At 57.5% G+C, this 21,725-nt stretch overlaps 6 protein-coding genes across 6 annotated transcripts; 5 read left to right on the top strand and 1 right to left on the bottom strand.

Annotated features, from left to right (window-relative positions):
• Positions 1-442: 442 nt before the first annotated feature.
• Positions 443-1,919, bottom strand: CHGG_03918 (uncharacterized protein; the record flags this gene model as incomplete). The annotated part of the gene is made up of 2 exons (XM_001223131.1): positions 443-1,777; positions 1,917-1,919. 2 exons carry the CDS (start codon positions 1,917-1,919, stop codon positions 443-445), a joined length of 1,338 nt encoding a protein of 445 aa, XP_001223132.1.
• Positions 1,920-4,112: 2,193 nt separating this feature from the next.
• CHGG_03917 (uncharacterized protein) lies at positions 4,113-4,460 on the top strand (the record flags this gene model as incomplete). The annotated part of the gene is made up of 2 exons (XM_001223130.1): positions 4,113-4,115; positions 4,290-4,460. The coding sequence occupies 2 exons, from the start codon at positions 4,113-4,115 to the stop codon at positions 4,458-4,460; spliced, it is 174 nt and encodes a 57-aa protein (XP_001223131.1).
• A 2,750-nt stretch (positions 4,461-7,210) lies between these two features.
• On the top strand, positions 7,211-9,162 carry CHGG_03916 (uncharacterized protein; the record flags this gene model as incomplete). Its single annotated transcript, XM_001223129.1, has 5 exons — positions 7,211-7,442; positions 7,851-8,259; positions 8,375-8,458; positions 8,732-8,765; positions 8,869-9,162. The coding sequence occupies 5 exons, from the start codon at positions 7,211-7,213 to the stop codon at positions 9,160-9,162; spliced, it is 1,053 nt and encodes a 350-aa protein (XP_001223130.1).
• Positions 9,163-11,041: 1,879 nt separating this feature from the next.
• On the top strand, positions 11,042-11,635 carry CHGG_03915 (uncharacterized protein; the record flags this gene model as incomplete). Its single annotated transcript, XM_001223128.1, has 2 exons — positions 11,042-11,187; positions 11,329-11,635. The coding sequence occupies 2 exons, from the start codon at positions 11,042-11,044 to the stop codon at positions 11,633-11,635; spliced, it is 453 nt and encodes a 150-aa protein (XP_001223129.1).
• A 2,607-nt stretch (positions 11,636-14,242) lies between these two features.
• CHGG_03914 (uncharacterized protein) lies at positions 14,243-15,791 on the top strand (the record flags this gene model as incomplete). The annotated part of the gene is made up of 2 exons (XM_001223127.1): positions 14,243-14,778; positions 14,849-15,791. The coding sequence occupies 2 exons, from the start codon at positions 14,243-14,245 to the stop codon at positions 15,789-15,791; spliced, it is 1,479 nt and encodes a 492-aa protein (XP_001223128.1).
• A 2,099-nt stretch (positions 15,792-17,890) lies between these two features.
• On the top strand, positions 17,891-18,238 carry CHGG_03913 (uncharacterized protein; the record flags this gene model as incomplete). Its single annotated transcript, XM_001223126.1, has 1 exon — positions 17,891-18,238. The coding sequence occupies one exon, from the start codon at positions 17,891-17,893 to the stop codon at positions 18,236-18,238; it is 348 nt and encodes a 115-aa protein (XP_001223127.1).
• Positions 18,239-21,725: the final 3,487 nt, after the last annotated feature.

The following is a 21,725-nucleotide window of genomic DNA, read 5'->3' as shown; positions in this document are numbered from 1 at the left end:
TTGCCAACCGAAGCACGGGAATATTCACGATTCTGAAGACCGGACACTCCCTGCCAGGAACGGCCGAAACCTGGGTGTAAGTGCCGCCGAAAGCTTCGACTAGAGGAACGAAAAGCCAGCCATTCGCAAGCCCAAAATTACTTTTTTTACTTTTTATTTCATTTTAATTCATTCTATTCGGGATTTTTGACCTCTGTCTTTTTCTCTTGGTTTTCTTTACTTCTTTCTCTATTCTTGATTTCTTGCTCCCCATTTCGACTTCGGCTTTTTTGGTCAGAGGGTGCCGCGGTACGCAAGACAAGATGAGTCGAACGTGACATGAGTCTAGTGTCAGGTTGGATAGAGCCTGCCAGTGGCCCGTCGTCACTTTGAATTTGGTCGCCACATCAAAACGAGCAAGTTAATGTGCAAAGACAACAAACTCCGGTTACCATCTCTTTGTCTACGTCCCCCCGGGCCGTTTACACGTCTCAACCGTAAAGAACCTGCCCATCCCAGCCCTCCGCGTCCTCACATGCCGTTCTACCCGCCGTGCATAATCCACAAACTCCCAGTATCGCGACGTTTCCGCTGGGCCAGCATCCTCCCACAGCCGATAACCAGGATACATGACCAGTGTGGTGACCTTCCCCCAGGCCCCGGTCCAGTCTACCGTGTCGCCCTCGCCGGCCGTAGCCCACAGTGCGGGGAACCACTCACCGCAGCCCGTGAGGTCGAGGTATTCGAGCCCATACAGGCTCCTGCTGAGCCGGCGCAGGATCAAGATCTGCTCGACCCACTCGTCGTCGAGCGAGTGACTGTAGGGTCCGGTTCCGCCGTACTGAATGGTACGACCGGTGTGAGGCGACAACACCGTCGCCAGTTTCGCATTGGGCGTTAGCGTCGGTTCCGGCCAGAAAGCCAGGCTCAGGTGCGTCAACCCGGGCAGGTGCGTTGCGAAGGCGAGCAGGTGCCGCCAGGAGATGGTGTGCGAGGACGTGGGGTCTAGGGCAAGCGAGAGATGTGTGAGGTTGGGGAGGAGCGGCCGTGGAATGTTGGCCGAGAATTCTTCGGGCGTGTCCCAGGACTCTTGCGGGTCGACGGGCTCCGATTGTGGTGGGAAGAGGAAGTCTGACAATTCGCGGAGTTTTAGGGGGCCGCCAACTGACCCGGATAAGTTGAGATAGTGGAAGGAATCGTTCACTACAGTGGGGGCGAGTTCCGGGTTCTCCTGATACTCTGGCACATCTGGTGGAGGGAGGAGAATAGCTTGCAGATCCCGCAGGGACACACCCTCGCGGGTGTATGTGACAAGGTAGGCGATCAAAGCGACCCGGAGATGGGTCGGGAGCTCGTAAAGATGATACTGGCAGTATGTTTTCTGCCACTCCCAGTCGAGGATTAACCGGCGCAGCACCATGTCAATCAAACTCCCGCGTGCCGGCAGCTCCAACCCCGGCAGCGGCCGTTGTTCATGAGTCTCCGCCGCTCCATACTCTATCGCCGAGCGCTGAAGGGCATTGCCGGCTCGCTCGGCCCCAGACAGCCAGCTGTGCGGCGGCGGCGGGCCTGCCGGAAGCCTCGCGCTTCCCCGGCCAACCCTGACAGGGTGCCGCGGGCGGGGTGGCGGCGTCTCGGGGATCTGGAGGATCTGGCGGATAGCGGGCGGGACCGTCGGCCGGACCACATCCGGCGCGTGCTGCCCGCCACCGCTCACGCCGGTGCGGCGGAGACCGGCGAGTATCTCATTGACCCCGCGATTTTCGGATGCGTCATCTGCACCCGTGTCAGCCCAACGCTTTCAGCATCTTAGAGACATCTAGAATGCCGGAGAAAAAAAACACGGCGCCTCGTGTCCCCTTCTCTACATAGGACAGCTCAAACGGCCGGGCGCACGAGGAGCACGGGTTGGTACTGCGGGACACCGGGTGACGCACCATGGTGGCGGTCGTTTCTGCGGGCGGCCGTGCTGTTGAGCAACGCGGGCGCGGTGGACTGCGGCTTGGAATATCTGTTTACGTGTCTCTTTTTCGGCATTACCCTGGCGTCCGGATGATGTTTTGTCGTCGTCCTGTTTCCTACCGGAAACTCGCAGGTTCGGAAGGGGGAGGATATGGAGGAGGCAGGCACCCAAGATCAGCTTGTACGAAGTAAGGTAGGCAGGTACCAGTTCGGGAGCATCAAATTGAAGGCGATTGATTGAGTCAGAACCTATGACAGCTCGGCAGGCAGTTGCCTACCATTTGGAAAGCCGCCAATTTCCCGCATCCTGTTGGCTCACACAGCTTGCTTAGTGGGTATCCAATTCTGTCCCACCGCATGTCATGCGGCGATTCGGGGCAAGAGCACCTGCGGCTCCGAACGGAGGATGCGTCACAGCCCCCCCTGGAAGTGACCATGACAACTCACAGCACACATCAGACCATGGGGCCATGGGAAGGCGGCAGGGCGGGAGCACTGGAGACAACGGCATTGAATGATTGAATGGGAAGCAACAAAGGACCCACCTCTGGTGGCGATTGGACCTGCCTCAGAAAACCGTTGGTCTGTGCATTCTAACACTGTCTCCACACCGACCCCGGTATGTGCAACTTCAACTTCGGCGGTTCCACTCTCACCGAGACGACTTGCCTGCTTCAGGGGCTCGACTACGTGACTGCCTCTTTCCCTTTGGCAACGAGAAGGGAATGCCGGCAGTGATCCTTCCTTCCCTGGTGACTGCGCGTGTGAACACTGCACTCGTGCTTTCGGAGGCATCCCCGGAAGATCCCGAGCGCAGGCGCGCACGACCGTACACAAGGCCGAATTGACGCCGACCCATTGGACTTTCTACTCTCTTCTCTGGCAAAGGCGTTTCGGTGGAATTATCTCGTGCTACCCCCCTTGTCCGAGCTAAAGGATGACGTGCATCAAACCGAGACAGACAACTGATCGAGCCAACGCGGACGTGAGCTTGGCGGCGGCGGCGGCGGTGATGCTTTGGACTTCACTGGACTTTGTTTGACTGTCCTCATGGATCGGGGCTTGCCACCTCCGCACATGGTAAAGCCATCTGGTGTATCCGCCATCCAGTGTAATCAGGTGTCAAGTGTCTGCATGCGAGAGGCGGGAACACCCGACGCCATGGTGTGTGTGCACTGAACACGAAGCCATCTGATCTGTTTCTGCTGCTGCTATTCTCAGCTTCCGGAACTCAACGGGCACCGCTGCCAGGGCAGAGCTATCCGCTCTCAAATCGGATGTCGTCTTTTTTTCGCCTCGCCGTTTGCTTTGTGCCCGCTCGGTGCCGAAGCATCTTGCCCTGATTGCGTCTCCGACGCTTCAGCCTGTGGCCAGGGTCTTATGGTGTTGTCATGGACTCATCGGCTCGGGGCCCTGTTGATGGCAGACAATGCAGCATATCCACCTCCACAGCCGTTATGCGACGTGTTTGGCATCTAGGGTTCCGCAACACATGGTTGCGAGGCCTCCGCAGACCAAGACAGCTGTGTACAACGGTGGCTTGAGGGAGACATGAAGCAGTCCGCTGCATCTTGTCTAACCAGAACCACGCGACAGTTGAAATGGCGTTGATACTGATGCGACCACGATTCTTGCCGGCAAGGCGTCGAAGTTAGGTATCGCGTGCTCTCGCTCTCAAAAGCAAGATATTCGGTGGAAAAGCTCACACCGACCACTGCCTACCGTGGCCCCATCAAGCCAGCGCCTATCTGCGGTATTCCGACAGCATCGGAAGCCTGCCCTGAGGACGGGAATCATGAGGCACGCCCAAAGACTGATTAGCCGCCTTGTGGGCGGGTTCTGGCCGAAATGAGATCCACACGGTACGCGTCGAGTTGTAGGACAGACCATGCACGCCCAGACCAGTACAGTCACAGGCCCCGTCGTTTCTGCCTTCAATATAGCATTTTTTTTTTCTCATTCCGTTCCGACGAGCAACGCTCGCCACGTATATGGACTGGCCAAAGATCGTCGCATCAAGGCGGATACTGCAGGGCAATCTGCTCGCGGCCCTCGGTGGCCAGAATAGCCCCTGGTTTCGCCTCAAATTGCGGTCTCGTGGGCTTTGGGTCGTTGCTCCGTGGGTCGCACATAAAACGCGCAGCGGTGTCGTGGACCACTTTCCGACCAGGATGGTTTGTGACTAGAGGGCGCGGCTTGTGACAGGAATTCGAGCAAGAACGAGCCTGGCAGCCCCGAACTGGGAGCGATTAGCGATCAAATTCGGCAAGTCATGTCAAACACCAGGCTGGATTCGGGGCGATGAGTGCCGTTGAGCAACGTGGGTCGAGCTAGACATACCTGAACAGGCTCCTTCCGCCATGGGCCTCTGCCCGATGCGTTGTGCTCGTCAGACGACCGGAGAAGTGCGAGCTCGACCCTGCCGTGTCTGCTCCCAAAGAATCGGTTCTTGTGTGCAAAAGTTCATCTCCCTGATACCCGCCGAGCAGCAACTCGACGGTCAATCTAATGCGGGCTAGACTGTGTCGAGCTGCTGCAAACTCGTGTCGTGTATAGCCGGTGCAACATCGGATCAACTGCCTTTTGACATGAACTACGCCCGGTCTCTGTGCGGGTGGAAACGCAAATGGCAAGTTTTCGACGGACGGGGTTCAAGGGTAGAACTCTTACGCGTGTTGGTTTGGTTCTGGTCCGGGTGCTCGATGGATAACCGTCGGAGAAGGACTCTGGGGTATCCACAGTCTCTCCGTGGTGGCTGTTTGGTGTAACCACTCCTACCCCCAAGAGTTGATTGGCCGCTGTCTCGTCCCTCGGAACTTAACCGAAGTGTGATGGTTGGGGGTGAGCAAGCGCCAGTTTCTGGTCCATTCAGTTCGTGATTTCCCAGTGTCATGTCGTTCAATGGAAGAGGGGATTGGTATCTACAGTGGCCCGGACTCAGGAAGGGGGTTGGGCGGGGTTTCACGGGTCTCTCAAACCGATGCTCCATACCTAGAGATATTTTGAAACTTCATTGACGACTCTAGAAGGCCCTACCGTCCGAGTCGCTCAGGCCCCTAGGTTAGTTCATGTCGTGGCTACAGTCCAATCCAGCAACGCGTGACGGTGGGACTTGTGTGTTGATATGAAGATATGGCTTTGGGAACAGCGAGAACTTGCCGAGCCCAAATAAAAGCGTAAAGAAGCGGTCTTGACTTTGGACGCCAGCTGCCCCGTAGATTGGCGCCGGAGAGTACTGCTGGGTAGGATTCAACAAACCCCGGTAACCCGGAAGGCTGCGGAACTCGGTCAATATGCCCCAATGTACATCTTTCCGTCACATTAGGGCGCCCGGGCGCGTTGCCCCTATTTCCAGCATCTGAGAAGGGCCACTTGGGAGAGTTGCTGTCGGATCTTTCGAAAAGACCGAAACAGGTTGTCATAGTTGGTGCCCAGCATCGGGGTCTCATTCACAAAAGTCAATCTGGGGGAGGACACCCCGCCCTCAGGCACTTGCAGTCGGCGTAAGCCACAGACATCGAGGCCCCTGCCCACCGTTTCCAAAGCCGGCCAGGGCTGTTGCGCGCGGCTGTTGGCTAGTCATCAGCTCGTTTCACGGCGCATAAGGTCGATCTGTATCTGCCGCCTCGGACAAGTACCTGTTCGTACCCTGCTGTCTCGGGAGCCATCTGATGCTACAGGCCACTGGTACGGGCCTCGCTGCCTGCTCTCTGACTCGATTAGGGAGGTCGCGCGCCCACACCCTCAGCTGCTGCAGAAGAACCCGGCGGCGGCAAGGGTATCCCGTTCTGCCTCTCAGCAGAAGCGGTCGTTGAGCGCGGGACAGGATCCGCCAGAATAAGGAACAACAAGTTCGTCGGGCAGCAAAGGCGCACCCGACCGCGCGAGGTCACAGCCCATCGGATGACGAGGTAGCGAAGCCACGGCACCCCAGGGTAGCTACGCTTGGAAGGTGTGCCGACGCGACGCGTGGTCGAGGCAATCGGAGGCGTTCATCTGAGACCCGGCCACAGGATTGAGCGGGGAGGCTGCGAGAACCCCAGGTTGGCCGGGATATCGTTCATGCCTGACAGAGGCCGGTGAGCGACGCTGCACGTTTTCTGGTGACGGTCTCGACGAGATGGTGTGATCAGTTGCCGTGCGTATGGTCCGCCTCCTCGACGGGGGGGGGAGGCCGGGCGGGTGCGGAGCAGCAGCACATATGAACGAGGCTTGCCAAGGCAGCCGGTCAGAGCCATTCGAAGGAAATTATCACCAGTAATGTACGGGCCCCAACGGCCGGCAATGATTTACGGCGGGAGTGAGTCAGTTATAGGGATGAAAGAATATTACTCGAGCTGCAGAGGGCTCTGGGCCCTGGACGACCGACAGCACCGCATACCAGTCCTTGCTCCTGACACCCTCTGGGTGTTGGCGTTGGTGCATCCCACCAATCGTCTCTCCCACAAACCGGTCGCCAGGCCGGCTTCTTTTTTTGACGTGGTGACCGGTGAGCTCGATGGCGGGAGGCGTGCGTCCAAGACCAATCCGACCCCGAAGGCCCCCAGCCTGGGAAACTGGCGTAAGGTAGCTCTGCTTTAGAGACGGTCGGTCGTGTGTCTGCTGGTATTTGATCGTCAAGAGAGAATGGTGTTGCAAACATTTTTCGTTGCCCCTTCAACTACCACGGGCCCGGCAACCCGGAAGCCTTGGTGGCACGGCGCCAGCAACAAAGCAGAGACACTCGCAGGTTGGAGGAAACTTCACGCGGCAAGCCATCCCGGACAAGCAGGCGAGACTGTTGGACCGGGAGCTCGTCGAATCGGGCTTAGCCTGTTTGCTTTCCCATGGCTGGCCGTGTAGTATTCCGTAACTGCATGGGGGTGACTGCAAATCCGCAAATTGATAGCAGGCCGTTCTTGCATTCGCGGTGTGATCGGAGGACCTCTGCTCTTGCCCTGCAGCGCCGGAATGGGAGAGCTGCTCTGAGAGCTCCTGCCTCCACTGTTCGTGCCGAGTGGAGACGTCGTCAATTGTTCGGGTGGGGGCCCCGTCAGGGAACCCACAAACCTCGATCGCTCCCACCCTGGCGCTGCAACAACCCCTGTCGACGCTGCCCTGGCAAGCATTGAAAGTGGAGCACCCGATGGAGCTAGTTTAGCTCCCAATTTGCTGCATGGAAGGCGCTTGGCACATCGATTTCCCTCTTCATGGATTGACTCTCTCGCGACTTCCGGGGCCGACCTAGGGCCAAGCTCTGAGCGAGCGTGGGAAGTGCCCGCACACAAACATGCAAGATGATTTCGGGACCGGCGGCCAAAAAACCGCATTCATTGGATGGCTGCTAGCCTGCTACTGGGAAGTCACCCCGGTTCACACCCGCTTCCCTCCAGTAAGTCGTCGAAGAAAAACCGCCCGCAGATCTCCAGAACAGATCTCATCCGAAACCCGCTCGAGCCCAGATCCGCTCTCCAGCCCGAGCGGCTGCCCGTGGCTTGATAACCAGGCATCGATCGCGGGATGTAGGTCTCGCGGGCGCATCCTCTCCGCCTCCGGTCGGCACCCGTCCGACGCGATGCCGGGCAGTGACCGTTGACGGCGGTATTATGGTTCATGCAAAAGACGGCAGCGGGCTCCTGACGCAACGACTGACAGGAGGTTGAAAGGGGTGAAACAACGCTGCTCGACCTCAAATGGCCCCATGGTTCGTCTGCCGACGTTGCTCAGAGAGACCCTTGGCTCGGCGAAAAACCTGGGGCGGGGGCGAGATGAGGTGTCACATGCCACAAGATCTGGGAACGGCAGCAAGATGTGGCCAAGTACGGGGGGAATGTGCCGGGCACGCCCTGAGGCGCTCTCTGTGTCGCAGTCGATTTGCGCCCCAGCGGTCGCGGCACGTCAGCACGATGAGGGCTTGCATGCTACTACAGATAGCCAGCACGACAGCCAGTGCGTGATACCATCTCCTTACCGCAGAAACAGATCGCCGGGTCACCATCGCGGCTCGCCCAGAGTTCCGGCCAGGCGTGTTCCATCGTTGGGGGACGCCCATCTTCGCCCTCTGCGGTTAAGGGGCGCTGGCGCCAACGGCCCGACCCGGTTTAACGAGTTGGAGGACTGGGGCGGCCCTGACCTTCCTGCATCCGGTGCGTGTTTGTCGGATCCGACGGCGGGCAAGAACAACGAGTATGAGAGCAGAGGAACTTTCCATGATTGGAGGGACGAGGCAGCGCCAATTGTGTCGTTGCTGGCATCTCCGGAATGGTTTCGTAACGGCGGAGCGGGAAAGCTGGATATTCTGCCATCTTGCGGAGCCGACCTGAACAGCCCAGCCCCGAAGTATCGCCAACTTTTCCCATCCTTAGCAACGCTTAGAGGCGCCAGCCAATCGTCTTGAAATTCGCCCGCAAAGCCACTAGGCGTAACGGCCGAAAGAATATCGGATCTGAAACAGTGGGGTCGACCACCTCCCTTCCGCCACGGAGAAGCTTCACTATGCATTCCTTCCTATGTTGGCGTCAAATTGGTTGGTGCGCAGGTGCGTCGATTCGAAGCAGACGGGAACCTGCACAAGGGACCTTTGCCGGATTGCCCGTTCATACCCCCCAGTTGGCGTCTTCACGCCAGCAGCTCATATCCGCATGCATCGGGAGCAACACGAGCACGCTCCGCACCTTACTCTCTTGGGTGGGCAGGGTCTGAAAGTATGATTTGCTCCTCGCCTGGAGTTCCTTTCTCGATATGTTAGCAACGGCAAAGTTGGAGGCAGCGACGGCAGTGGGAATAGTGGTAGCTACGAGGTTCGGATCAGGGACGGGTTTATTCGTACGCCATACCCACGGCAGGTGAGCGGAGCGGTTTCGTACGCTTCGTAGGGGGGTAGGGGTAGGGGGGGGGGGGAAGGCTCAGGTTCGCTGCCGATACGCTGCCTGATAAACACTTACACAGATATCCCTCTCCCATGACCACGCGCCACCTGCTGGGCATTTTCATCTGTCTACGCTCCGAAACGGGATGCAGCACCGCCAGGACGCCCAGGCACAATGTCAGAAACGGCTAGCCCGTACACTTTTTCACGTGTCGGGTGAAGAACCCGCTTTCTGGAGTAGCACAACCGCTGAATGGCTTCGTCTCTGGTTCCGCTGCATGGCTCTGTCGGCCGTTGCCGAAAAGGTTAGGTCTATAGGGCCGAAAGCTGGGGAGAGAACCGCTAAGGGCCTTCAGCTCCGCCCTTCTGAATGATCGCCACAGCTAGAGACGGGGGTGAACCAACTTTGTCCGCCTCGTAAAAGCCTCACCGTCAAATGGTGGAATGGCCGTCGATCATTGGACGTGGCTCTGTTCCCCCCGCCTCCACGCCATTGTCAAGAAACTGCATACGGTAGGCCAGTTATTGCAAAGTCATGCACACCCTGCATGGGAGGCGGGCCCTCTCTTTCACCGAAGCTTGTCATATGTCTGCAACTAACCGGGTGGACCATCTCATGGTTGGGAGATATGCTTTTGCCATCAAAACAAAAACTAATGCTTGTGTGGCATGCTCTTGGGGGGGCTTGACGGTTGGGTGCTTGCAGAAGAGCTAATGCATGGGAAGCGAGGATGCCAGTTGGGCTCGATGGGTTTGTGTTTCGCTCTCCACCAACGTTGAAGACCACTTGGGCTTGCACTGCGCTGGTAAGTATGCTTGAAAGCGCGTCAAAAGCCGGATCAGGCACCACCTAGAAAGCCCGTAGCGGTACCTAGCTTGTCTTCTCATGGAAAGACCGACAAGTCGGTGCCGTCTTGCCGGAAGGGGGGTCAGATATCCCCGGTGTGAACAAGGTATGCGTGGCGAGTATCCGGTATTGTTTGGCCGAGGCACTGACCACTACGGCGCGAATCCAATGGCCTGCAACTTCAGACGGCTTCTTGCTTTGGCTATCCAGTACGGTCCTTTGCCTGAGTCGACAAGGGGGACTTGCTCCTCGTCCACAAACTTACATGGGGCCGCCGATACGGCCCCTTTGTTGGTACTTGGGCGATTAGGCTGGGAAAGGGACGTAATCTAATCCCATCATGCCCTTGCCCTACCTACTAGGTGTATCAAGGCTCGAGCCTCGGTTTCTTTACTTAAGAGACAAGGGGACTTCCAAGCTCACCCCCGTGTTGCCTCTTCTCTGACTGTTGTCTCAAAACTCTGCGCAACCTTACCTGCTCGGCATCAGCTTAAAGAAGACACAGCATCCCCATCTCAATCTTACCCGTCCTCGCACTAAGCGCTCCAGATCTGTTTCCCGAACCATACTTCTTTGCAGGCGCAGGACAGGCCGGACTGAAGACACCCCCCAGATCTTTTGTACTACACTCTTTGCTTGTTAGGCCCTCGGCGAGCATCCCTATCTCCCGCCACGCCTGCCCGGCCCAACTCAAGCCACTGCGTTAGAGGCCCAACGGCGCCACTGTCGAAAATAACATCACCTAGCATCAGAGACAGAAACTAGCGCGGCAGGTTTGCTCCGACGGAGACAAGGATAAGGGTTGTTGTGGCCGCCAGCTTCCGGAGAACGAGGCGCAAAACGACTCCGACGAACACCACCGGCGACGAAAAGACCAATCGAAGTTTTATGCCCATAATCCCCATCGTCAGAGATTGTTAGGTGCCTCTCGCAGCCCGAATCCCTCAGAAAAATTGTGGAGGTTGTGGAAGGTGTCGCTTCAGGTAAGCAGAACATCTCGTTTGCTCTTTTGCATGCACATCGCCGCCTTTTTTTTCCGCGTGGACTTGATTCCCAAGGCGGCCGGACAATGGTGGGCCTCAACGCCGGCGCGTGCGAATACAAGCCTGTGGATGTCGGCTTCCTGCGGCCGCGATGGCGCCTCGAACAAATCACGACCTTCGGCTTTGCGGAACAGATACGGGACCCCGACAGCTCGGCCCTGCATGCCGAACGAGTGAGCGCGCGCCAGGGACTAGCGAGCAGCTGAAGATGCGGGAACCGGCGGGCGTGACGCATCATAAAGGGGACGCGAATCTTGGACAGCTTTTGACGTGACGAGCCCCCAGAGCCTTCGACAATTGCTACCTGGATTTGTTCAGTACACACGAGATATCGGCCCCAACCGGACCTAGATTGCAGCCCACATGTCCGATATGTTTCTTCCATGGGGTTCGGGCCTGTTGAGTCCTTCAAGAGCTGCATGGACGGGTGTTGGGAACAACTTTGCTGACGGGACAATCGAATTCACCAGACGAACAAGGCCGCGGAACAACTCGAGGCGCAGGGTGTTGTAAATTGTGCCCTTGGCATGACCGGGGTCCTTTTGGAGGTCAGTCAACCAATCCCACCCCCGAGACACTCCGCCCCCGGGTATGCGCCTTCGGGCGGTTTGGGAAGGAGAGGCAATGGATTACCCTGAGCTCTCAACAAGGCCCCTTTCCCCCGTCCAGCCCGTCCAGCCCGTCCAGCCCGTCCAATCCGGCACCATTCTTGGTGCTTCGGCCGCCTTTCTCTCCCAATGGCGGTGTTCTCCTGCACTTATCGAGGCTTTGCTGAACCTGGGGCGCGCGGAGCAACGGACAGCTCCCAGAACATCACCATGGGGTGGCGGGATTCACGGCACAGTTGAACTAACCGTAGCCTTTGAGCTCTCTCACAGGCACGGCAGTCGTTTACAGATTTCCTGGTCGCCCCCATCAATTCCTCGCTCCCAGCTGGAGCAGGGGAACGGCGCATGAATCAACAACTCCCCAAGGTACGACTTTTATTTTTCTTATCCCTTTGTGCCCTCGCCGTCGAGACCGGCGAGGATTCCGGAGCCCTCCCCGACCAATAGTCCGGGCGACGCCAACGACTTGGCCGTTTGAACGTCGGGGTCCCCCAGCCCCGTCACGGCAACTGGAGTCGACAAACGAAGACACGCCCCTGCACATCCTGCGGGCAGCTCAAAGGTTAGTGAACAACAATCCCAAAAAGCAGCAGTTGCAGCCCCCCCCCCCCCTGCCCGCATTGTCTCTCCATTCTTTGTTTCTGCCCTCGTCTGTCCTCGAGGACGAGGCTGCAGACAACTCAACACTTGTTTTAGCGCTTCGACTCTGCGCCGTTTGACGGCCGTGTTTTATTTATTTATTTGTTTCACTTAACTGGGCCCGCCTTTTCTTATCCTCGGGCCAGGGGCGGGGCCTTGCCTTCTGCATGCAGTTGCTGGACATGGTCTGAGGGGCTTGGGGCTCTTTTTTTGATTTGCTTTTCGCTCTTCGGATTGTGCCCAGTAAGGGTTTGAAGGGCTTATTATTACCCCATCGTTGCCATTGGGTTACCAGAACTGGTAAAGCTTGAACGCGGGTCCGGGATTTGCAGAAAAAGGAGACTTGATGACATGCCGCTGGGACAACATCTTCAACATTGGGGTGGACCTACATAAGCCACGGTCGCATCCCGACTGCGAAGCGCGTCTGCAGAACCCTGCTGCTGTTACTGTGAATGCTTGCTTCTGGCCGCCAGTCACGGCCGGCCCAAGGTGGCATGTACCCCTGCAGGTGCATCGGTACCTCGTTGTACTGGATGGCGCATGGAACGCTGGCTTCCATGTTACAGCAGCCTGTCGAGGTCCTGTACCTCGCTCGGAGCCCAGTATCAGAGGTCTGCCGCAGACAGGAAGAAAGGAAAACGGCATCAGCAAAGCAAACAATTTCTGTTTTCCACTCCGATGCTCCCCGGTCTCCATCCCGTTCTCAGTGCCCTTCCCCCCTCGCCCCCCCTTATCTCCTTTTTATTCGCCTGGCCCCCACTGCCGCTATTCCCTCACGCGCCTCAGCTCCAATCCGACCCCTCTGCCACGGAAACCGGTCGCCGGTCTGCAGCCTGTTGCTAATTAAGCCACAGGTTTCATTCCATTTTCACCACCACCACCTTCGCTCGCCGGTTTCCTTTGGAGATGCAACCAGCTATATCCGTGGCCCAGTTCTTCCCAAGTTGAGAGGGAGATTTCTTCGCTGCTGCTGCTGCATCATTGGCTTCGCTTGCCATATCCCCAACGGCCTCAACCAACAACTATCTCGTTGCGACCCATTTGAGAGTCCCTGCATCACAATTTCCAATTTCCAAGGACGACAAAACATAAAAAAAAAAAAAAAGAGGGGACGGGCTGGCAGAAATGGCAAGGTTGATCTAACAGGTGCGTTTCTAGCAGGATTACGTCGAGCCCTCGTCGCCCTCTGGCACTGGGCTGGACTATCTCGATATACCGGCCCCGACTGACATGTGGTGCGTATACTGCCTCTTTACCTTTTTTTCCGTCTGATTGGTCTTTGTGCCTTTCCACACCGGGTGAGGAGGTCCGTTGCCTCAAATACTGGGCTTTCCGTCCGCACTTACACCCTCAGCTTCCCTACATCATGTACCTACTCTTCAAGGACCCTCCCGCACAATCTTCCCCTCTCCTCTTACTTGAGGCACGCACACCTCCTCTTCCCTTGAGATCTAAGATCTGGGAACAAATGCAATTGCCATCATAAAACCACTCAACATCTCGTTCTGCCGCGTCCTACGGCTTGTTTTTTTTTTTTTTTCCACTTTCACCAGCACGCCCACGAGCACATTATTTGGTGTTCCCATTCCCTATTTCCGGTGGTGCGTAAGTACAATCTGCCGTTGGATTCCTACTCTCTTTTTTTTCCTGTCGATCGCAGCCGCGAGTGAAAGTGAGACATGGGTGCTCGCTCCGGGCGTGGTACGTGTTACCTGGATCGATCGCTGTGAGCCTTGCTCCCGCGCCGTTGCCGCATGCGCCATGCTCACTCTTCCGATTGCTGCTAAGTCCGCTGCGACACCCCTGCAAAACACTTGTGCACTGGTATGACGGGCTCTGTCCTACCGCCAGCACTGGGGGGTCGCACAAGGCCAGAGTGGATTCAGTGGAAGCACAGCGTTGTGGGATCCTGGGGGCGTGATGGCAATCAATACACACGCACCCCCCCCTTATGCTCTCTTCCCACCCCTTTTCCTTTTCTTTCCTTCTTCTCGTCCCGCCAACCCCCCCCCTCCCCACCCTCTCCGTGTGCATCATGGCGCTGAAGCGTGGCCGGTTGCTGACCCGGATGGTACCTCCAGCTTTACTCAGGGCTCCACAACTTCCCTGTCAACAATAGAAACAACGGCCCAGCCCTCCTCATATTTGAGTCTGATCCCGCCGGTCCACCAGCCGCCCGTCACGCCGTACTCCCCTGACGGTGGCCACTTTTATACCCCCGCTCCCCCCGTCTTCCCCGGTCTAGACGTCAGGCCTCGACTAGGCTCCAAGTAGGTAACACATTATCGTCTTGTCGTTATGACATCTCTGTGCCATGGCGCACTCATTCCCCCCAGTCGCTTACAGCGGTAGCAGTAGCACGGCCGGCCAGGGTATGGCACACGGCCATCGGTCGACCACACTGCCGCACCCAGGAACAAACTTGAGTACGCGCGAGGCCTACGCACCCGCGACGCCGGCGTTTAGGAGACCAGACCACCATCACATCCAGCGGTCGCCACCCTTCTCTAACCTACGACGCCATAACCCCCTCTCGCCAACCAGCACGCCGGCCGCATACGGATCCCTCAAGATGGACACAGGCTATCCAGGGTCCAAGACCCAGCCGAGCATCCCTCCCCTGGGCTCCTTGACCTCGCTCGGCCATCTCTCTTACAGCGACTCCTCGGCCACCCAGATCAAGGTGGACATCAGCGGCGTTATCGACAAGGGCTTCTTCGTGGCCGAGAACGAGTGGACTTGCTACCGCCGCAACTACTTCTCCTGCGTCTGCTCCTTCTCCCTGACGCCTATGATACACAACTCGCCCATCCAATTCCTCCCGACCGGGTCCACACATCCGTACAATGTGTACGGGTTCGCCATGTGCATCTCAGCGGCCGTGTCGGACAACGATAACCACACCATCGAACTGGTTCAGCACACACCCCAAGCGGGACAAGGGACCGATCGCCAAGCCCGAGAAAGTCCGGCTGTCCCAGAAGCCGCCACAGGCCAGCCACCACCCTTTAACCAGTCTCTACGCGGGCCCAGACGGCAGCCTCGGGTCGTCAAGATACGACCAGGGGTTCGGGCAACCTCAGCAGAGCTCAGCACCCACAGAGCACACGTTTGAGCGCATCCAGTTCAAGCAGGCGACGGCCAACAACGGGAAGCGAAGGGCGGCGCAGCAGTACTACCACCTTATCGTCGAGCTTTGGGCCGACGTGGGCCAGCAACAAGGGGGCTCAGACCCGTGGGTCAAGGTCGCGTACCGGAAGTCGGCCAAGATGATCGTCCGCGGGCGCTCTCCCGGCCACTACCAGTCGGAGAGGCGGGAGAGCTCAAGCAGCGGGCCCGGCGGTTCCAGCGGCAGCAACATCGGCAGCGGTTACTCCTCAGGCATGCTTGGGCCCGGCGAATACTCAACGGGCTCGTCCATGATGGGAGGGGGAGGATACGCGCAACACTACGACACGCGCTCCAGCGGCTACGGCGGAACGCGGCACCACCACGAGCTGACGATGGAACCCATGATCTCGGCTGAAGAGGTCAAGGCCATCACGGACACCAAAGGCTACCAGTACTACCCGGCCACCATCTACGAGGGAGAACACGACCCGAGACAGCACCACCACCCACAAGTAGAGCTGTTTTCGCACGCACGCCAAGACGTGTCGGAGAGCGGCGGGGCACATTCGATGAGCACCGCGTTCGACCCGACCAAGGTCAAATCCGAGATGGAGCACGGACTCCCGAGCCTGCTCTACCACGGAGGGCCGTACTACCAGCGGTGCGGGCGGTTCGAAGGGAAGGCAACCTCCAACGGCCAGTACCCGACTACGCTGATCCCACCACCTTCCTCGACCATGAGCATGACCTAGTTGGCGAGAACCGGCATGGCTGCTTCAATACATACTTTGTTGTCACATTACTACTACGACTGCCACTACCGACCTCCATTTTACATTTGCGATGCATTTTACGGCCCGGAATGAGAAGGAATGGAAAAGTCATTGAGAAAACCTACACAAACAACACATTTTGGAAGACCTCTCTCTCTCTCACACACACACACAAAAGGTTCCCACCTGACTGCGCCGCGTCAGAGCATTATGCAAGGTTTTATTGCGCTGGATTTCGCTTTCGTTTTTTCTTTTCTTTTTGGGATGTAAACTGTCTGCCCCCTAGACTAAGGGGGGGTGGCTTATCTCGGCGCGGTGGGATTCGGATGGCGCAAGGAAATGGAAATGGAAATGGAAATGGGCGGGCGGGCGGGAACCAGACATGGGTATGGATGGATTCTTTGACGATTAATCCCGGAGATGGGGGTTTATGGGTACTCTCCGCAAGGGACACGGCGCTGGATTTCTCTTTTTTCCTTGTCTTTTTTTTTTCTTGTTGTTGTTTTTGGGTTCGGGCCTCCCCCTCTTGCTGTAGCCCTCACGGCGCGAATGGGAAGCGGGAATCGGGAATCGGGGATCGGGAACGGCACCGAGAAAGTTGGGCCCTGGTTCTTCTTGACCATCATGACCTTTCCTCTAAGAATTCTAAAACGGTTCTCTCCAGGGAATCACGGGAAACAACGGGTTATGCGCGACGAAACATGGCATTTGCAGGGATACCCGGTGCATTGTCTTTCCTTTTTCTCAACTTGAAGACTCTCTCTCTCACGCACACTCTTTCGCCCTTGCTCCATTTCAATTTTTCCACTCGACACACATCGACACGCAGATTTGTGTCTCACTCTTTTTCTACATTCAACGCAGCGGTGCCTTTTCCTTTTTATTTCCTCTTCCTCAACTCCCCTATCGATTGACGGCTGGAATGGAATCCCCTGCCCCCCCTTCGGTCCCGAAACTGCGCCGCCCAGTAAACAACTCCGGAGGCTGCCATTCGGATCGGCGGGGCAAGCCAACCAGTTGAGAAGAGGATACGCCAGACCTCAGTAGGCATCCATCACCGGGGCTAGAGAGGGGGCCAGAAAAGAGTTGGGGGGTCAGTCGTCATCTGACGGGCAGGGGAGGACAGCGCTCCCAAGTTCCTCCCGCAACGTGGCTTTCGTGTTATGGTTTACTTCTTTTCCTTGTACGAATTTGCGTAGATTCTCGGACGGTGGTTTTAGGGACTCTCTTAAGGATCTCACTGTTTTGCTCTCTCAACTGTGCTTTGCTATGCTGCGTACCTATATCATGACCCGGAGGTGCAAGCTGGTTCTTGGCTCGGAGCCCACCCATACTCTCTCTCTCTCTCTCTTTGCAGTGCCTTAAATTCCAATGCAAGCAGAGTTGCACGACACAAAAACAACAAAGAGCCTTGCTGGGGTCAGCAATGAACTCTGAGGTATCAGCCGAATCGCACCGATTCGGGATTCGTCACGAAACCTCCCTGCGGGGATGGATACCGCTTACGGTAGGGCTACCAGGCTGCTAGTGCCTGTGATGGCCTGCACCCAGATCATGGATCTTCTCACCGGTCTGCCGGTTTGTGTTTCGGTGGTAGCAGCGTTGATTAATTCCCCAGCACGTCCCGTCTTATTCATCACACTGGTGTGGAGCGTGGTGGGGATTTTAGAAGCGCTTGTGGCAGTGCGTTGGATTCTTCGGTTTTGTACCTCGAGCCATGGAATGTTCCTCCAAGTCGCGGGGTTCGGATGACATGCAAACCTGGAAGAGCAGAGTTTACCGATTGTGTCCATGGTCGACCGGGAAGCTCCTCCTTCCAGCTCCCTTCCCTCCTTCCGTCAATGGAACTCTGTCAAACCCCGCCAATACTTGCGAAGATTGTGCAGTGCCAAAACGGAGATGGAAGCAACGGGCACTAAAAGGCTCCCAGGCAGGTACCGTACCACGCACGCTCTCTCCCGCCCTGCTCTGCCTACGAAACCCACTTCAGTGCGCGCGTGAAAGGGGGGGTAAGCTGCAGTAGGCAATCTATTCACCCACCAACTGCGGCAACCGAAACGACTCAATCAACGCGCACGATGCCCGCCTTGAGGACGCAGCAACCAAGAAAAGCTGCTGTGGGAGACCCCTGGACACCTGTCAGCCCCTTCTCCCACACCGTTGGGAACTGCAACCTTGTGGTGCCTCGCCGTCTTTTTTCTGCCTCCCCGCCGATCTGCAAGACCCTCAATCGGCATCGGGACTCGACATGGCGCGCCCCGGGCTGTGTCACACCGCTTATCCGCCCATCTGCCGAATCCCCCGAGCGGAGGGCCAGGATGACTTGCATGAACCGGTCTGGGCAAAGCGGGAGGTTATACCGAAAACTGCTTGTCCAGCAGCAATTCGCAGCAGCTGGCAACCCGGGCGTTGCTTGTGGCCTTTGAGCCACATATTATGATTGATTGAGCTAGTTATGCAACCGAGACGATACCATCTCGCTTTTCATCAACCTTCATCGGTCTGTCTGGTCTGTCCCCACCCCGGGGAGGAAACGAGAGTCCCGCGTTGATTTGGAATGGCCCCCCCCCCCCCCTGAAAATTGGGGCGCGAACAAGAACCGCGCAGGAGAGTCATGTTAGTCAGCGGCACAGCCTTATCAAAGCCCCAGTTAACCCCCAAGGGATACGTATGTGCGTTTTACGTCTGAACTCGGCCGCGGGAATACGCAAACCTGAAAGAAGGAACACCCGACAATGCTAGGCTCATGGGGTGAGCGATGATCCGTTGCCGTGCCCGGTCGCTGCCACCGGCCCCGTGCCGAAATGCGCTAGCGTCCTGAAAGGGACGAGACGGTAACACGCCACTCTCTTCCGCCTTTCCTCCACCCTTCTGCACCCCGGCGTCCAGGGGAGTCCCGAGAAACCGGTAAAATGGCTCGAGTCACCCCAGCAGCCAGAATCCATTTGGGAGGCACAACAGCGATCTACCGGGAGGCGTTCATTTTGGGGGGCCACCAGACCGGTGCTGTCTTCGCTGGCTTCCCGTCTTTTCGCTTCAGCCCATCCTGAAACAAGCCCAGCCCTAGGCAGCGAAGCAGGTTGCGGGCAAAGCGAGGAAATGCGGGGGCAGAACACGGACGAGCTGCGCCGACCCGGGCCCGGCGCCCCTTTTCCGGCCGGCAGCTGTTGATTGCGAACTGGGCATTGTCACTCGAGCGCTCAGACTACCATTGTGCGGCACGGACGACACCGGGGCAGGGCCGCTTTCGACCATGTTTGGCTGTTGTCCAAATAAGGTTTCGGGACTAAAACAATCCAACGACAGAATGATCAACACCATCCTTGCCCTCCGTTCCAACCCCCTAGCGGAACGCCCCCCCATCGACCCACACAGAACGCCTAACTATTCTCGCTCACCACCGCCAAGACACACCGGTCTTCTCGTCCCGCCGTTGCACAACGTTAGCTTGCTTTTCCCGGATCCGCAGTTTCTTCACTAACGTTAGCGCCCTTTCAGTTTTCACCCTCGCGGCAGAGGCGGCGCGATCGACGAGTGTTGGCGCAACCAGGCGAGGCGATCGCAGACAGTGCCGGAGGCCGCCAAAGTCCCTGGTTTTCTAGGGGTCCGGACAGCTGGGCCCGTTCAGACGCGTGATGGTTCCAAGCAGCGGGGTGAAGCCCATCTGACTAGCGGGACCGATGACGCCTGTCAGCGTCGTAATCCCGACGTTTATCTGTCATTCTTCGCGCTGACACGCCAATCTTCGGCCCGATGAGAACGACAGGAAACTCGGTCGACGAGCCTGAAACATTCTAGAAGAGAGTACGAGAAAATACTGGTCTACAAGCAACACTCGTCACCAGTATCGCCATACCAGAGCGTTGAGCATCTGTGTGACTCAGGCAAGGGTGATTCGGGCACTGTTGGCCCTGACTTGCGCGGCAACCCGCAACACGGTCTACTCTTACCCGCAACAAGGCGCTGCGCCGGATGTAGAGTCCTTTCGCGCCACGGCGCCGGAGAATGCGCCACGGATGCGACCCCCATTGTCTTGTCGTCGTGTTAACAACTGAGGGGGGCTGGACTCTTCTGGCGCCATCGCAACCAAGGTGCCGCAATACACACATTATTCTTTCCGTCGCCGTTTCGGGCGTCGTCGCACACCCGCTCATTGTCCCTCCTCGGATCGGCCCTCGGCGGTAGCGTCGATCGGAGTGAGTAGTTTCATTAAACAAGCGCAAAACATGCCAGTCTTGGTTCTCTCGAAAAATCCGAGGGCTGCTAAAATGGGCGCCGTGGCACGGGGGAGATCATCGTTCCTAGGCACCCTAACCACCAAGAAGACATGAAGGGAAGGCCACGACGCCCTCGGAATTCCTACGCGCGGAGCCTCACCATCACATCGAGCACAATTGGCATCAGCAATTTCCGCATCTGTCTACGTGCCTATTTGCACACCGGCCTCCTAAAGGAGGTGGGAGTGAGTTTACAAAACCAACCAGAGTGTGGGTGGCGCTTTAACCTCGCAGTTGAGGCATAGCAGACTGACTGGTCACATTCCCGAACGACGCCAACCGTCGCCGCCCGCGGACCGCGTATTTGGGGGCCTCGGGAACATACGAGCGCGGAACTTGCCGCTCCACTTCCCCGTGACATTTGCCCGCCTCGGACCCTTTCTATTTCGTCTTGCACACGATGGTTCCCGGTTTTGAACACGCTGGGCGTGGTCACACGGCAGATAGCCACTGGTCAAAGAATTAGACACGTCTGACTTTCAGCCCTATCATCGGGCCGTGCGCCAACGGCTAGGCCGGGTAGGTTGGCCGATCCGGCTTTGCGGCTGAGGATTCGCGAGGTGGTATTCTGCCTGAGTGATTGATTTGACTGGATGTTGGTCGCCGCTCGGGGGGCGATGAGCCTGTGACCTTGCCCCGGATTGGGGCGTTTCCGGCCGCCGCGCCTGGATCCAATGCGACGCCCGTTGGTGGGGTGGGGGGGGATACGACAGCATACTCCGTAACATGGGATCGACCTTTCTTTTTCCTTCGGGAACGAAGTGGCCCTTTGCGATTCCTTCTTGGTTGTTCTTCTCATCTGTACCGCCGCTTTACGCAGCGCTGATAGGCGCATTCTTCTCGTATTTTCTTTTTTTTTTTCATTCCCTCTTGGGTTGTGGACGGCACCGGGTACGCAATCCCGATCCTGCGTCGATCTTTCGGGATCTTGGGGCAGGACGGGGGGTCGCTTCCCTAGCGCGCCTGGCCACCTACGCCGCCCCCTACCTCCCGAGGATCTGCCCCGGCCCGCCGCTTTCAGGGCATATTTCTGACGGCACGCGCGTTGGGTGCGCATCCCGAGGGATGGATGTTGCAGGAAGTGAGTGGTAAAGGAGTGTTTGCGGGAGGAGGCTAAGTATATCTCTGTATTTCTCGATTTGGTGGGTAGATGTATCTATGTAACTATCTTTGTAGGATGTAGGTATTATGTGTGCATAGTGCAGAGGGGGTGGTGGTTATCCCACCGGGGCTTTCTCCCCGAGGCCCGGGTGTGGTGGTATTTGGTGGCGTTGGACGGGGGGCCAGACGCTCTCTCTGTGTTGTTGGGCTTCGGTAGCACGCGCTTCGCAGAGTAGCATTGGTCGCGAGTAGCCAGTGCTCGGGGGGGAGACGGGGGTCCCTGCCGAGCTGAACTACATGCACTCTGCATTATGTTTACCTATCTCTCGGCACCGGTGTGTGGCTTTCTCGGCATCGGCGAATTCGCTATGTATGTACATGTGTTGCTGCAGCTAGCTGGGGTAGCAAGCACGCAGGCAGTCAGTTCAGTCAGTTCCGGGCGAGGGAGGGCTGAAAGGAGGGGAGAGGACAGTGGGGGAGGGATACAGGAATACCAGAAGGCCGGAGGGGGAATCGGGTTTGGGGTATGGGGTAC

The sequence above is a fragment of the Chaetomium globosum genome, genomic scaffold (genome assembly GCF_000143365.1).
Source record: "Chaetomium globosum CBS 148.51 scaffold_4 genomic scaffold, whole genome shotgun sequence".
NCBI classification, from domain to species: domain Eukaryota; kingdom Fungi; phylum Ascomycota; class Sordariomycetes; order Sordariales; family Chaetomiaceae; genus Chaetomium; species Chaetomium globosum.
Note: the sequence above shows the minus strand (reverse complement) of the source record. Positions and strands in the feature narration are given on the sequence as shown.